Source organism: Artibeus jamaicensis, unplaced genomic scaffold (assembly GCF_021234435.1).
Source record: "Artibeus jamaicensis isolate MK-2021 breed Jamaican fruit bat unplaced genomic scaffold, CSHL_Jam_final contig_465, whole genome shotgun sequence".
Classification (NCBI taxonomy): Eukaryota; Metazoa; Chordata; class Mammalia; order Chiroptera; family Phyllostomidae; genus Artibeus; species Artibeus jamaicensis.
The window spans coordinates 35289694-35306617 of NW_026521843.1; the positions used below are offsets into that span (position 1 = coordinate 35289694).

The 16924-nt window shown below is 44.7% G+C and overlaps 1 protein-coding gene across 5 annotated transcripts in view; it reads left to right on the forward strand.

The window, feature by feature from the left end:
• SPTBN1 (spectrin beta, non-erythrocytic 1) overlaps positions 1-16924 on the forward strand; it is a 191169-nt gene that overhangs the window by 79748 nt on the left and 94497 nt on the right. The window contains exon 1 of one of the 5 annotated variants that reach the window (XM_053666937.1): positions 4331-4916. The exons of the other annotated variants lie outside the window; for them this stretch is intronic. Coding sequence (XP_053522912.1) covers positions 4808-4916 — 109 coding nt within the window. The 5' untranslated portion in view covers positions 4331-4807. Of the gene's footprint in view, positions 1-4330; positions 4917-16924 lie in introns of those variants that run through there. 5 annotated transcript variants of the gene reach the window in all.

Below are 16924 nucleotides of genomic sequence, written 5' to 3' on the forward strand. Positions count from 1 at the left end.
TTGCCATGTGCCTTGTCTGCAATGTGGACAAAATACCTGCCTTACAGGGTGAGTCACTTAGAAAAATGTATGTGAGATCATTGTGTAAGCTACAAAGTGCTGAAATAATGTAATGCTGTTGTTAGGGCCATTCAGTTTATGTGGGATGGGCCATAATTGGGACTACAACAGTAATCTCCAAGAGTGGGAACCCAAATCACTAACAAATACATTCAGAACCAGAAGGAATTTTTCATGACTACAGACTCCAACCTGTTTGCTTTGTAGGCGAGGATTGCTGGGTCTAGAATGGTCAGGCATGTATGCAGTTACTTAGCTTTTCAGTGGCACTCGGGTTGGGGTAATCTTGAGTACCTGGCTCTGGACTTGAGCCTTCTTCCCACCGCATTGCACCACACCACACCACACCACACCACACCACACCACACCACACCACACCACACCACACCACACCACACCACCTCTACACACAATCACACATGGATGGCGGATGCACGTTCAGTCTTCAGTTGCTATGATCCCACTGCTGACTTTGCCAGTCAGTTGTGGCTTTTATTACACCTTGGAATCTTGATGCAACTTGAAAGTGGGCATAGCCACTCATCAGAGTTGGCCACATGTTGATATTCCTGTTGTAGGTGAGGGGCAGTTGCTTTTTAGGTTAGAAAAGATTGAAGGGATGGGCTGAAATTGCAGAGTCTGATTCTGTAGACAACTTGGTTGACTATTGAACATCTGAAAACTGTCTCACTCCCCTTAATGATCCCATTCATATACTACATGTTTCTGCCAAAGGTGTCTTCAGGATTCTTTTTAGATCACTATAAATAAAACTGTAGGTAGGACCCCTGACCTCTCTTGCTTTATTAAGTTAAAGCTGGGCAAGCACCTTTAAATCCTTTCTTTCCTCGTTGGGGTCTCTGTCCTTTTCCTGCTGCCTCTGCAGGAGAAAGCCTACTGCTAACAATGGCGGCTCCGCCCATACATACCGTTGAGCCACTTTCCCACTGGCCTTTTCCCACTTAACGCCTGCTCAGGGCTGAAACCTGTGCACAGAGGACGTGCTCAGCTGGACCCTTCCCCAAACCCCTTTCCCTGGTCCTGTAGTTCCTATTCACTAGTCTTCTCTTCACTGCCCCTACCTTCCTGTTCTCCTTCTCTAACTGCCTGTAACCTCACCTCAGCTTTTATTTCCTTATTGAGCTCTTGATTCACATACAGGATCACTTTCCTCTGACTTCCAGTTCCTTGTTCTTTTTGCATCGTGTGATGTCCTCTCCTGCTTGAGTACCTCTCTGCTCTCTTGGATGTTATCTGTAACTTTTTTGGTGTCTCCACTGATGTTTCCTCTTCCTTCTAGACTCTGGCCTTCCTTCCCCTGGGCTCTCTGCTCAGCCTCAAGCTTCCCTTCCTACGTCTATTCTCACTACAATCACAACCTTCACTGGGGCATGGAACTGTATTTTCAGCCTTGAGCTCTAGTTCCTCATCTTTGACTGCTTCAAGACATGTCCTCCCATGATGTTGCAGGTAACTCAGGTTCAGCCTATCTAGATGGAAATGTTCAGTCCTCTGTACCCCACAGCCAGCTCTGAAAGCCCAAGAGTCCTCTTCAGCCCTTGCCTTTGAACCTCCTCTGTAGAGTCTGACGCCAGAGTCCTGTGGACTCTTGCATCAGTCCATTTCTTTCTGTTCCTGTTGCCACACCCTGACTAGCCCTTTGGCCTAGACAGTTTAGACGGTTGCAGGCACTACCTAAGTGACCTTGCTGCCTTCAGGCTTTTTCCTTTCTGTCCATTCTAACCTACCACTGACAGCCTAATCATCCCTAGAGCCCAGACTTAGTTCAGGCTTGCCTGCCATGGCTGACAGTCCCTTATGCTCCAGACAAATGGTAGCTCTCACCAGAGCTGTTCCTGGGACAGTGCAGTAGGTGCCTTTATCTGTACTGCTTTCCCCCACGAGGAGCGGTGGCTTCTCCCTCATCCAAGCTTGTTGATAGTCTACCCGCATAGCGGGGTCTGGTCAAATGCTGGCCCTCCTAATCCTCTGAACTCTCCCCCACCCCAGCACTTGTTTTATTCTTTTGCTATTGGGCTGTTTGCATATTGGTCCCACCTCCTTTGGCCAGTAACTTTCCCAATCATCCCTAAATCCCTCCCAGGCACTGGGCAATTGTGCCTTGCACACAGCTGTGCACACATAAAGAATGATACAGATATAGTAATGCCTCTGGCCTTGCTATACTGCCTCCCCACTGCTGAGTAGGATGGAGGAGGTCAGGTGAACCATCTGGATTGAGTCCCCCTCTTCCCTAGTACCATCACACCAAGGCGATTCCCATTTCTCACCTTGGGCTCTGACGGGGTTATAAACCCTTCCCAGCCTCAAAACCTGTCTTTCCAATACTCTAACAGTTAGTTCTAAGTCTTCTCTTTAGGATTGAGTGTGGCTACGTTATTGTACTAGTCCCAGCCTCTAGCCCCATCACCATGTAACCTGGCTCATGAGAAAGCTTATTTCACCTACTTCCCCATACCAGAGGGAGCTGAAAGGGCGTCTCTAAGAGTGGTGACTCATACTCTCTTCGCTTAAGTGGCTTAAAGATTAAAAATAAAGGGTTGTAAATTGGCAAGCACTTTGCAGTCTCAGTTTCTGTGCCTATATACCTGGACACTTTGAGATTTAACAGGTATATTTAATAGTGAAGAGGGGCCTGTTCAGATCTTAACTGAGAAAAATTCTCCATTCTGTAGTTTCTAGCCTTGGTGTGATATGTGTGTGGGGGGGGGGGCAGGGGTTGCAAAGAGAGGTGCATTTTGAAAACTACTCTCAGTTTTGAATAGTCTGTTCATTTTTGAGGCATCTTCACATCATCTCTTCAGTGACCTTGTAGAGGTAGACATTAATTATCCCTGTCTGACAGGGAAGGTTTAGAAAGAAACCAGGGTTTCTTCTAAGGTCATAGGTGATTAAGAGGCTTGGCCGGGCCAGGACCAGAAACTCGGGTCTTGGGAATCCTAGCCAGGTGCTTCTTCCCATACCTGGCATTTTGCTGTCTTCCTGAGTTGCACTGGTGGTTTAAAGGACTTTAGAATCTGCTACACATCTCCGATGATGTGAATGTCTTCAAATCCCAGGTCTGGCTTTACAAAGCTAGGTTGACACACCGGGTGGGGATGCAAGGAGTGGGGGCTGTTCAGAGTTTAGTTAGCAGATAGCTGGATGCTAGCTTTGTTTTGTCTCTAGCCCCGGACAGGATGCAACTGTTTGAATTACGGGTGCCCTGGGGACTAAAGTAAACCTGGGGCGGAGGCCCACCACCTCTTTAGGGCCGACTGGAATCCCTCAGGAATGATATCACCTTCTTCAGTGAGTGCAGATAGCTGCAGGCCTCCATGCTGAAAGCACCAAATTAGTGATTAGTTAGTTGCCTGTCCGTATTTACTGAGGAGGGGAGTGGGGGATAAAACTCAAGAATATATTTTGATCACGGTCATTTTCTGTGTAGAGGATTTTGTTTTTGGTTGAGTTTGGTGGGAGGAGCAGTTAGGGAGGAGAGTTTTAAAAATTTGAAGAACCCAAAAGTTCAGAAACCTTGTTCTACAAATCAAAGTAGGATTTGAGGTTCAGTTCTGTTCTCTTGCCTCCTCATTGGTTCACAGACTCCTCCGGGTCAGGGATCCTTGGGTGTTTACCTGTTTCTCTTTCTCCCATAATGCATTGTAAAGCCGGTGCTCCCATAAATCTTGCACTGAATTACTATTATAGTGCCCATAATATCCTAGAAAACCTCTGGCTGTAACGTTTCATGAAGGCAGCAGAAGTTTGTTGAGAAGTCTTCCGAGATCCTGAACTTATAAGCCTTGCAGTGCCCAGAGGGACTTTTTTGTACTTTTGCACGGCAGCCTCTGTTTGCCGCTGCTGCCGCCGCCGCCGCGTGGTTGGCGACCGCGCAGTGGGGACCCGTGCGCACCCAGGTGCACTGCCCGCATTACCTTCCTAGACGCTGACTAGTGGAGGACCCACCCGGGCCTGCGACCTGCGGGGCTCTTTACCCTCCCCGCCGCCTCCTTTTCAAGTGATAGTAATCGGAGACTTTTCCGTTACGTGAAGCTCTCAACAAAAGATTGTAATTTCGGCAGCTTTGTTTTTAGGAAGGTGCCGCCGCTGGGCGCGGTCCTGGGCCACGGACCCTTAGGCGGAGGGGCGGCTGGTGGGTGGGGGCTGGCCGGCCAGTGGCCTTCCCCCAGGCCCCTCCTCGTGGTACGCCTGCGTTTTCTCCACAATGCTGTTATGCTAATCAGGTGACATCACCACCCAGCGCTCGGCGAGTGGCTCCTGATTAAATTACAAACCGGCGGCCGCCACGGGCAGCCAGGAGGAGGTGTGTGCGCTGCTCCCGCGAGCTCCCGGGCTCAGCGACCCCGCCAAGCTTAAGATTGGCCATATTTAAAAAAAAAAAAAAAAGTAGGACTTGCACCTTCCTCCCTGGATCCTCTTGCTCCTCCTGGCTAATTTTTTGAAGCTTCTAGCCTAGGGCCACAAAAGGAAGGAAAGCAACAAGAAATTAGTTGCCTGAGTGATAATTCCTGGCCGGGCTAAGGTGGACTCTCCTGCAGCCAGCTTCCTATCAGATCGCTCTGCTGGACTTTCAGACCGGAATGGGGCTTGCCTAAGGTCCAGCCCTTTTCTCAGGGAGACCGGAGCCAAGCGGTGCGGAAGCTGCTGCGTGTTGGATGGGGGTAGGAGGGGGCTGGAGCGGGATTTCTACTGTGCGGCCCGCCAGGGCGTTACGCCGGGCATAATGGAATTGCAGAGGACGTCTAGCATCTCTGGGCCGCTGTCGCCGGCGTATACAGGGCAGGTGCCTTACAACTACAACCAGCTGGAAGGGAGATTTAAGCAGCTACAAGGTAAGCCCTCCTTCCCCAAAACCAGGCCTGCCAGGGCTTCCGAGGCTTTATTTGTACCATATGGTACGTGACCCTAATCAAGACGGGCGGCTGGCCGCACGGCCTGGCCCCAAAGCTTCTGGTTGGCTACGAGCCCCTAATTCACCACTTAAAGGAGGCAGTTTCTTACTCCAGAAAAGCCACCATTTGGAGTCTCCCTGGCTCGCCTGTATCCCTTTGGCTCTCTTGATTTGTCAGGTATCTGCTGCCCACTACACACACATTTTCTGCCCTTTTAGCTATCTTTGCATCTCAGTAGATCAATTCTAATACCACCAGTACTTAACTCCCAGTTGCCTCTGTCTCCCAGCCCCCAGCGTCTTATCTCTGGAAAGCCTAAAGGTGTAAAGTGCATTGCTCTACACCCAGTCCTGTGGAACAATAGCGATGGGGAGGAGGGAGTGGTCTTTTTGTTCCTAAGCCTGAGTAAATTACAGTTTTGATTCCGAAGCTTAATTTTAACTCTTTTGATGCATTGTGTTGGGGGAGAGCTTTCCCATCAATTTAGTGGGCTCTGTAATTTATAATGAAAACCAGTTATTGTCATTTCAGTGCTATGGGTTGGCTTAGTTGGATTAATTACAGGTTTCCTGGAGTCTGTATTAGTCTCAAATAATTGAATGAATCCAATATTTCACCGCACATTTTTTATGAAGAGCAGTGTGTGGGGTGATGGGCCTAAATCCTGTGGCAGGGTTGGCCCCAGCGGCCTTTGGCTGTCCCTGCCCAGCCAGCAGGCCTGGACAGCAGTGTCTTAGAGCTTATGTATGAAAAAGAAGTCATAACTGAAAACAGAACTCCTTCCCATTCAAAACCCCTGGCATCAAGTCATAGGCCAGGAATGGCTCTAGTGCTGTGAAAAAAGTAACCTTCGCAGACTGTGTATGTTTCTTATTTTAACTCTTTTTTTGGTGCCACAAATGTGGTTCCTGTGAGGAGGAGGAAGGAAGGAAGCAGCTCAATCCTAGAATGTTTTCATTGGAAAGGAGGGGGAGGATATATTTCATTCATAGGTTTATTTGTCTTGTGAAATAGTTGACAGTAATGACACTTTTCTGGACAACAAGAGACAGAACAGGACGTGATTTTAAACATTTGCTAGGCTGTGCTGCATTCCTTGAGCAGTTAGCTGAGAGGACGCTCCATCCCCTCCAGGGAATAGTTGTGTGTCTTTGGTTCATTCCTCTTGTGATCACAGAAGGTAGAATGTGCTTTTTGCAAAAGTTAGCCCGTCAGGGCTGGTGGGGGAAACTCGCAAGTAGTGAATAGAGGAATGGGGGTGTGCTCCTTATCTTCTGGGTCTGTGTGAGAGGCCCTTCCACACAGTTTCAGGTTCAGTGAATTCAGAAGGCCGCTTCCAGTGTGGCCTAGGCTCCTCTCACTTCACTGTGTCACACGTCAAGAAGAAAGCTCCCACAGGGGCTTCTCCTTTAGAAAACCTACCCCTGCAGTCTCAGAAGAAGTGGCAAACGAAGGAGAAAATTCGAAAGGGTGGGAGGAGTGTACCCCTTGGCCCATCCATAACAAATGGCTGTTATTCTGAAAGGTTTGAGGATGGTTGTAAAACTGCTCACTGAAAAGGGTGGCGCTTACACACAGGAAATGTCTTAAACCATGGCTCTCTGGACAAAGTAAATTTTAAATTAAAAATCACCACGTGCTCCTGAGATGTTTTCCCTCATGACACTTTTTCAAGGAAATCCCTTCAAAAGGCGTGTGCTTCACCTTTCTCTGTGGTGACCGTGTGTGACCTTTGCACGCCCCCCCCCCCCCCCAGTTTAGTTCCAGATGACTTTCTTATTTCTAAATAGTATTGTGGTTCAGGAGTTGCTCAAGTGCAGTGTTGATATTTCTATAACAGAAAACCACCCGAGTTGAGGAACTGAGAAAGGCTGGATTAACTTTCAAGTATGGTGGCTCCCAGGAGAATTACAATTGGGATCATTCTTACTAACAAATGGAACTCACTGCATTTTAAGCATTTTAAGAGAAATTTTGATAAAACCTTTCCCCATCTCTGTTCCCCACCTCTAGTCTGGTATTTTGTTTTGCATTCATAGGTCTTCCAATCATCAACATCTTAGTAGCATAGAGAATCTGTCTGCTGACTTACTTTTGTGCAGCCTACAAAGCCGCCTTTTTTTTTTTTTTTACTCTTCTAGGAATAATCTGTCCTATCATTTGAAACCCAGCGTTGTCAAACTGTTCCTCTGAGTCTGTATTAAATTTTTTAAGTGCCTCTTATATGAAAACTTAATTTAGCATCTATGTCTGAGAGTGCTGTGATTTCGTGGGAGATAATTTCTGCATTTTTGCTGGCTTCAAATATTTTCACACGGTTCTTAAGAATTTCAGGAGGGGCCACAGAATGAGATTTATTCTAGCTAAGGGAAGTATGATATTAAAAGGAATCTGGTCTATTTAGATAAAGTAATTTTTTAGGAAATGTATTGGTAAGTAAATGAATGTGCTTTAGGAACAAAATCTCAGTGATTTAAAAGACTGAGATGTAGGGTGGTGTCTGTCACACTAGTACTGCTTCTGGCATAAGAGAAGAGAGAGGACCTTCTGCCTCTGATGGCTTCAAACATTAACCACAAACACCCAACGTTTAGACCACACACCTCACAGACACACCCAGTGCAGTCCCGCTCGCCCTGTCTTTCTCTTTCAGTCAAAATTTTCACCTGCAAAATCAGTCTGTTCTTGTATCTTATAAAATTGGGTTAGTTGTAGGACTCCTGAGACACAACAAAACTCAACCTTGTGTTTAGAAAAATGTGTGTAGTAACAGAGAGGTTCATAATATCCCTTCTGCATTTTCACATCAGCCAGTTTAACTCCTTATAGGAAAATATTCCTACTGCTCTTCTCAGAAACTGTAACTTGTGCTTGTTGTGTAACGTAAATTCCAGACCAGGACCTTTCCCCAAACAGTCCCACCCCTCAGTCTTTCTGTTCTCACTCTTACATTCCTGCTGGAATCTTCCAGGTAGGCAGATTGGCAGGATAGGTTTACTGATTTTTAAAGAGAGAAACATCAATGTAAGAGTGAAACATTGATCATTTGCCTTCGTTACACGCCTGTAGCCCAAGTATGTGCCCTGATTGTGAATCAAATCCGCAACCTTTTGGTGTACAGGACAACGCTCCAGGCGAATGAGCCATTTGCCCAGGGCTGTACTTGGTATTTTAACCTAGTCCCCGTAGCATACCTATGATGTTTTAAAGATAAGGAGATAGAAACATTCTTCAGATAACAAGCCTAGGTCATAGGCTTTCATGGGCCCAGGCTACACATTGTTTTCTGTAACTTTCTCTTCCTGGACTTACTTCTTTTTAGATTTTATTTATTTTTAGAGAGAGGGAAAAGGAGGGAGAGAAACATCCATTAATTGCTTCTCATATTTGCCCAGACCCCCTTAACTGGGGGACTGAACCTGCAACCTAGGCATATGCCCTGACCAGGAACTTAACCTAAGTTGCTTTGAGGAATGATGCCCAACCATACTGGCCAGGGCCCAGACTTAAAAATATTAATTTTTAAAGATTTTTATTTTTTTTTAGAGAGAGGGAGAGAAGCATCAATTGGTTGCCTATTATTTTTTTGGTTTTAATTTCTTAACTGTGGGAAAGATTAGCTGGTTTTATGCCTGTAGATCATGAAGAAAATATATTCAGTTTTTAAGAACATTCCAGCTATGGTACCTAGATGTTTGTCTTGCTTAGTGTCTTAAACATGGGTTTATACCTGCTTGTCATGAAGAAAATTTTAACTTCTCCAATGTAAAGTAATAGCCTTCAAATATTCCGCATTGGGACAGTGAACAGAGTTGGTGACAAATGATATTTCTATTTTTGTTTGGCAGGGCAAGATTTGTAAGGTCATTTTTGGGTTTAATGAAAGCATGAAAGATTGGCTTTTTGGTTTGTTTCCCTCCTGAGCTGTGGTACTATACTCTTCTAAGCCCAGATAAGCTTGTGGGATAAGGATAAAGTCACCAATTAAAAACAAACAAACGAAAAATGACTTTCACCAGTTTACCAGAAGTCAGCTAAAAATTTAGAAGTTCCTAATAGATTTGTGAATTAGAATTTTTTGAACAATGTTATAATAATTATTATTATTGTGTGTAATGCTGAACTTGGATGTGTATCTTCTTGCTAAATTAACTGAGATTATTTAAAGTATCTGGCATGGGATCTAGTACTTAGTAGGTTCTAAATAAATGTGCATTTCCTTAGGACTAATAATAATCCTGTTGGGTAGATATTCCCTTTTTATAAGGAAACAGATCATTGGGTTGTGATCAACTGGTCTGAAGCCGTCTCTCCAGCATCCAGGTTTCCTGACTCCGTATTTGATGTTCCTCCTATAGGACAAGAGTGTGAGTCAGGTGGGAACCAAGATACCCATTACTTAGCTGTCATGAATTTATTCTGGGGGCCTGGGAAATTAATGAGCTCAGAACTGTGCAGACATGTGGTACTCTTGGTTTTGGTGGGCTAGGAATACGGAAGGCAAGGGAACAGCGATTCTATTAGTTTCTGTTCGGCGGTTGACTGGGATGGTCATTAACAGGCTCTTGGGGCCCGGCTGGTGTGGTTCTGTTGGTTGGACGGAGCATCACCTGTAACCGAAAGGTTGCAGGTTTGATCCCCCGTCCAGGAGCTACGAGAGGCAGCCAATCGATGTTTCTCTCTCTGATTGAAGGCGATAGATAATTAAGGAAAATCTACCACTTTAAAAAAAAATTACAGTTGACATATTATATATCATCATATTGTAATATCAAGATTCCATAATTAGATGTTTATATAACTTAACTGATCACTGCAATAAATCTGTTATCCATCTGCCACCATATATAGTTATTACAATATTATTGACTATATTGTCACCTATGCTGTGCTTTGCATCCCCACGATTATTCCCTAACAACCAATCTGTATTTCTGAAACCTTCCTTTATCACCAGTCTCCAACTGCCACCCCTCCAACCCCCTGCCACCACCACCAGCCTGTTCTCTGTGTCTGTGAGTTTGTTTCTCTTCTGCTAGTTCATTTGTTTCCTCGATTCCATACACAGGTCAAAGTATCTGGCATTTGTCTTATTTCACTTAGCGCAGTACCCTGTAGGGCCACCCATGTTGTTGCAGATGGCAGATTTCATTCTTTTTACGGCCGAGTCATATTCCACTGCGCTGCTTCTTCATTATCCATCCATCTGTTGATGGACACTTGGGTTGTTTCCATATCTAGGCTGCTCTAAATAATAAATATTTACACATAAATATTTTACATTTATGCTTATAAATAAACACTGAGTGCGGACCTGCAAACCAAAACGTCACTGGTTCAATTCCCAGTCAGGGCACGTGCCTGGGGTGTGGGCCAGGTCCTCAGTTGGGGGTGCGACTGATCAACATCAGTGTTACATCGATGTTTCTCCCCTTCTCTTTCCCCCTCCCTTTCCCCTCTCTAAAAATAAATGAATAAAACCTTTAAAAAAACAAACCCATGGATGTATACATCTTTTCCACTTAGTGCAAGCTACCACTTTTCTTGGCATAGTGAAATAATGGGACTCTGAATGTTCCCACTGCGGAGGAAGCTCTTGGGATGACTGTTCCTGATAATCTCTCCCCACACCTTGGGCCTGGGAAGGGGTCTGTCCACAGCCCCACTACCTCTTCCTCTGCTTTTAGTCTTTCCGTGGCTTTGGAAGAGGGGCCCCCTGTGCAGCTGCACAACCTCCCTAAAGCCAGAGCCTGTTAAGAGAGAGCTCTCCTCCCTCTGAAAACAACTGGGATTTGACTCCAGCCAACTTTCCCATCTCCAGCTCCTGTTACTCTGCTCGACAGTACTCATGATTTCCTAAGCCTGCCCTGCCTTTCCCACCCTTGAGACTGTGGCCTCCTGGTTTCTTTCCTAGGAAGTTATTTCCTGTGTCAGGATCATTCCTTTGAGCTTTGCTTTGTTCAGATGCCATATTCTAAATACAGTCATATCAAGCCCTGTATTCATCGCATTTTTGATGAGGAAAAAATGCTCCATTACTCGTCACTTGCTTGGGACTCCTCACACTTGCTAGGACATGTATGAGTCACGATACTGCCCCCGAGAGAGAAAATGCTCCATCCCCCATCGTGTTCGGAACTGAGTTCGGGAACAAATTAACGATGAGTACTGAGGTACCGCTGTGTTTCCAGAGTGGAGTGATGAGGTCAGAACCTCTGCTTGGATTCCCTTCCCTCGAGGTTTAAGGACTTGTTCATTCTGTGACATTCACAAATGGGTTTTGGTGACAGTTTGAGTATTTGCCTGTTTTCCCTACATTTCACAAACTCTGGACACAAAAGTCCAGTATAACTGTCTGACACACAGCAGTCACAATCCCTTAAAGAGTAAATAAGTGAAGTTAGTATCATGGGCTGCTTTATTGCAGCAGTTCTCCAGATGAGGTCCTTACACCAGCAGCGTCAGCATGACCTGGGAACTTGCTAGAAATAGAAGTCACTGGGCCCTTCTTCTGACCTGCTGAGCCTGAAACTCGGGTGGGGCCCAGCAGTAGGTGTTTTAACTAGTCTGCCTAGTGAATCTGGTGCACACTAAACTTTCAGAATCACTCCCCAGAGACTCCGTGCAGTCTTTGTAATTGGTGGGGTGAGTGGGGGGAGGAAGATGAGGAGGAACAGACTACATATCATTGCTTCCAAATCGAACCATCTCTCTGAGTCCTTACTGAACAATGAAGTCTCGTGAAAAAGTATGTTTTAAAATACAATTGTGTAATAGTGGAAAAGGCATTGAACTAGTCAGAAATGGGCTCTCTTTCGTTAAATCAGAGAAGCCCTTTAACATCTGAAGGCCTCAGCCAGCTCATCTGCCAAACGGGGTCAGTTGTCTGTTGCAGTTCCCTCACTGAGTTGGCATGAAGACCAACCTAGAAAGAGATGTTAAGTTTAGGGGAAAAAATAAAGGTAATAGTATGTGTGGACTTTGAAGACAGTTCAGTAAGGTTTAGTTCCATTTAGGTTCTTAATCTTTAAAAATCGATTGGATTTGACCTTAAAAACAGAAACCCTGGCCACAGGGCCTCCGGAAGGGTGGCAGATAGCACCTGGCCGTGGCCCTGTCTCAGGTGTCTGAAGATTCGGGCTGCTTTCCTGTTCTGAACATCCGTCAGGTTTACCTTCCAGGGTGTGTTGAACAGCGAATGCCAGAAAGTCTGTGAAGTTGCCTTGAAAACATCCTTGTGCTATTAAACATCATTTTCTTTTAAAGAAAACTTGCACATACCGGTGAGCTTGAAGCGCTCCTCCAGTGTCGTACCGTAGTTCCTGGGCTTCAGGGTCTGTTTTCCCCCTTTGGGAAAATGACAGGCTTAGTGACAGCTTCAAGTTGACAAGGAACGATGGCTTCACAGCTGGATGTTCGTTCGCTCGGGAGTGGCACTGGGGCACAGCATCGAAGTCAGCCAGGTGGAGCTTTGCTGTTTTTAGATTTCGGTGCCTTTTCTCCTCTTTTCCAGACACATTTCTGTTGGCTGTTAAGCCCTGGCCACTGGCCAGTGATGGAACCCTGGTGATGGGAGGAGTAAATGATGGGGATGTTGCAAGCATTTTCCTAATTTTGATATTCTTTGCTAGAGTGGCTTAATTATAACTCTGGCAGTTGTTAAAGCATTTCATAGGTGCAGAGGGCTTACCATTTAAGTGCCCAGTAGTTGGTCAGTAATACAAGAATCCTAAGAAATGAAACTGACTTTACAAAGAGAGGGCTTGCATTTTTGTTTATTCTATTTGTTTATTAACAAATAATGTGTTGATTACCTGCTTTTCAATGAGCGAGCGACTGTCCTCCGATTAGGAAGTGTGTTTCAGCTCTGCTGGAGATGCTGGCTGAGCTGATCAATCAGTACAAGCAAGTGGAGAAATAAACTTGTTCCAGGGGAGGACCCAAGGTAGTAAAGCAAGAGGTAGGGGAATTCCCAGGTAGGGGAATTTGAGCAGGTGAAGGATGGCCAGAGTTTAGAATGCAGAGCAACTGAGAGCTGGGGGCGGTTCTAGAAGGATAATTAACAAAGGCCAGAGGATACATGGTCCTCAAAATCAGGTCAAGGACTTTGGAAGTGAAACAGGCAATGGGAAGCTACTGAAGGATTTAGGAGAGTGCCTTGTTCTGACATTTTTTTTCTTTTTTAAAGAAAGGATGGTCTGACTCCTAAATACGACTGTGTCAGAGGGTAGTGGTCAAGCAAGGAAAGAAGGAGAGGAGTTAAGAGGCTGTTTGATATCTTGGTGGGGTAAGAAACTTAGAAGAAACACAGGCTTCTGGAATTTTGAACTGTGTAGTGCTTAAGAACCTTGTTACTCAGAGTGGTCTGTAGGTGATCCGGCAGTTTGTTAGAAATGCAGAACCCAGACCTACTGGTCAGAACCTCCCTTCAACAGGCTCCCCAAGTGGATTGGATCCACATTCAAGTTTAAGAAAAAATAATTTCTACTTGCCTCCTCTCTGCCTCTGTGTACAGAGAAGGAAATAGTTCCAGAAAGGTTATGACCTTTCTGAGGTTTAAATTTATGTTTTATATAGAGCCTACATTAAAAGTAGGAGTTTTGTGGGTTTTTCTCTCTTCAGTAAATGGAATCATTTTAACTATAAAAATAATCTTGTATCCAAATGCATAGTAGTTAATTAAAGAAAGTTTAGTATTGCCCTAGGAGATTACAGGGCTTTAAAGCATGGCTGGTTAATTCCTAGCTTTGTGAGTCTTTGTAGAATTGGGCTGGGATTTTTCTCCTTGCTAATCCTGCAGTTCTAGAAATTCATGAGGTTAAAAAAATACAGTTCCTTTTCATTTAACCATTTGGTATTAATGGGGAATCACAAAAATACTCTGGGCAGCTTTCTCTACATTCTTTCAGAATTTCACCCTGGTGTCCTGGGAAGTGGAGGCTCATTAAGTTCATGTTTTATGAGTTCAGCTTTTTGTATATTTTCAAACTTAAAAAAATTACTTATTTTTAGACAGGGGAAGGAAGGGAGCAAGAGAGGAAGAGAAACATCGATGTGTGGTTGCCTCCCATGTGGCCCCCACTGGGGACCCGGCCCCATAACCCAGGCATGTGCCCTGACTGGGAATCGAACTGGGGACCCTTTGGTTTGCAGTCCATGCTCAATGCACACTGAGCTACACCAGCCAGGGCTCAAACTTTTTTGAAAAGCAAAAATATACCCCTCTTTCCCTGTGCTCCATCTTAGTAAAGCGATGCTATGTTAAATTAATGTTGCTGTTTTTACAGGTAGTTATAGTCCAGCTTCACATATATCAGATTTACCTAGTAGTGCCTTCAGATTTTGGTGTTAAAGGTGGATTTGAAATACATTAAATATCTGTTACTTCATGTAAGTGCTCATTTCCGGTGAGTCTGCAGGTAAAGCTTCTAAAATGACTGGGTATTGATTAGGTAGGGGAGAAAAAGCACCTGCTGAAACTTGTTGGCCGGAAGTTTCCGCCCCTTAGAAAAAGAAAGAAAAGCAGTGGGGGGAGGGGGAGATAAGCGACTTCTGTTCTCTACTGGCACCACTCCAGAACCTTCCTGACACAGGTAATGAAGGCCGTACTAGGCAGGAAGTGACTCAGATGCTGTTCTTTCAAAAGGTTTGAAGGTCATCAGTGGACAAAGTTAAAGTTTTAGCTGTCCTTTGTATTGTTCAAATTCTTTAAAAAAATTTTTTTTTAGTTTAATTGTTGTTCAAGTACAGTTTTCTGCCTTTCAGATTCTTTTTATATATGTGCATTATTTCACAACCATACTGACACCTTCAGAAGAAATAAAAATGTAATAGTTTATGTAAGATCCTGCAATGCTGTCAAAATTTAACTTCAATCAATACTTATTTTCTATGTGCATATACAATTTAACATTATTGTAATCATATGGATTCAGTTTTGTCTTGTCATCCTGTTTCTGTTTTTTTACTTAATGTTGTAAACTTTTCATACACGATTATTTCTATGCCTTGTGCCAAATTGTTTTTCCAAATTAGAGCAATTTATTTACTAATCTGAGTCTTTTTACTCATTTATGGATAAGGGTAATACAAATACTAGGTAATAAGATTGTTTTAAGAATACACAGAAACTGTTTGGCACAGTACCTGGTACTTAGTGGGCCCTCAGGAATCAGTGACAACCATTGTTATTACAGGCCCTCGTTAAATGGCAAAGCAAGGCCCAGAAGGGGCAAGTCTTTTGAACTTGAGTTGAGTGTCTCAACCCTGCCCCAACCCCTGAAACCTGTTCTGGGTGTGGTTTCCTTTAGCGTGTTAGAAGAGTGTTTAGTTTCCCTGAAAATGCACCCAACTGAAACACCGATTTTTATGTTCCCCTTCACAAAGTACACAAGGTTGATGGCAGTCACCTGGGTCTGTGGCTTTGCATGTAGGTTGAAGGTCACAGTGGTGGTGCCTCTTCCAAGTTCATAAAAAGCGTCTGGAGCAGTTACTGCTGAAGCCAAAGCATCCAGCAGTTTGTCAGAGAGAACTATAGCCAAACTGTATTAGCTGCCGATTGTTGAATGCCTCTACTGTGTTTGGTGTTGAAAGACCTATCTGAGCCCTTCTCTCTCTCTCCCAGCCTTGTTTTCCAAAGGCACAGGACCTTTAAGTAGCAAATTTAGTAACCAATGTAGCATGGAGACCCAGGCCAGTCTATATCTGTTTTCACAAAGACCTTGTGAAAGATCTGGCCTTCGAGTCCCTTTTCAATGCTGAAATGATGTAAGTGGAAAGTTAATTTGAGGATCAGTGGGGCACACTTTGTGCATGAAGAACCAGAGCAAAACGTAAGTCTGGAGGCTCTGTTCTTCTCTGGCGGCAAGGAGATCACTTGGTCTCTGTCATTATTGGGGCGAATTTATCACCCTCCACTGACAGTGCACTTGTGATGGCATTTTGGAGTGACAGCTGTCGGTTTAATCACTGACTGGTTGCAGAAGTGGGAGTGTGTATTTTGCTTGAAATCCTTATGCAAATTATAGACATTGTTTTGGGGATAGTGACATGCAAATAGTGGTTATCTCCAAATGTGGCCTTTGCGGTTTGAGTTAGGTGGGGTTTTTTTGTTTGTTGTTTGTTTTGTTAAATTTTAAGAAAGGTTTTGAAAGTCTCCTTTAAAGTGTCAAGTTTAAGGAGTCTGAAAGTCAGCTTCATCTGTTTAAACTGCTAAATGCTAGTGCATTTCGGTAGATTGCCAGCTTGCATATATAGTACCTGAGAGGTGGATGCAGGTTCAGTGCAGAGTGGGTTTCTGGTGCTTGAAAACAGTGCCTGATTTTCTGTTGAAGGAGATGTTTGTTCCTATAGAGATTTAAACTTGCTCTTTAGAAAAAGCAGCCTTGCAGTGGTAGAGGGAGATTGCGCATTATCTGTGAACAGCTGTCAAGCAGATGCAATCCCAGCTGCGCAGTCTGTGGTGGGGAGCGGGTGGGGTGGCGAGCGGAGCCGAGGAGAGCGCTCAGCAGCCTGTGCCAGGGCGTGGTGAGCAGGCCTGTGGAGGCTGTGTTCAGCGTTAGGACCTTTTATCTCTCATTTCAGAAAGCACACAGGCTGTGCAGTTCCCATAGGCCAGCATCCAGATTCTGGCTCTCCTAGTCCTGTGAGGGTGGGGGGGATTGTGAAGCTTACATTAGACTATTGTTTTAATTGGGGACCAGCTATTCCCGGATTGCCAGGCACTTTCCCAGTGCTAGCCCTGGACTTTCCACGTCCGGGGAATCTCTCCCAAGTCCCAGACCAGTACCTGTTACTTTGTACAGAGGATACTGCCTGTGTTCGTTCATCCCTGTATTCCTTTCTAGTGCTTGGGACATGAATAAATGTCTCAAATGAAGGAAGGAAGGAATGGGTAAAATAATGAAGGCACTAATACATATAGAGTGGTTTTAAAGTGAGTCCGTTGC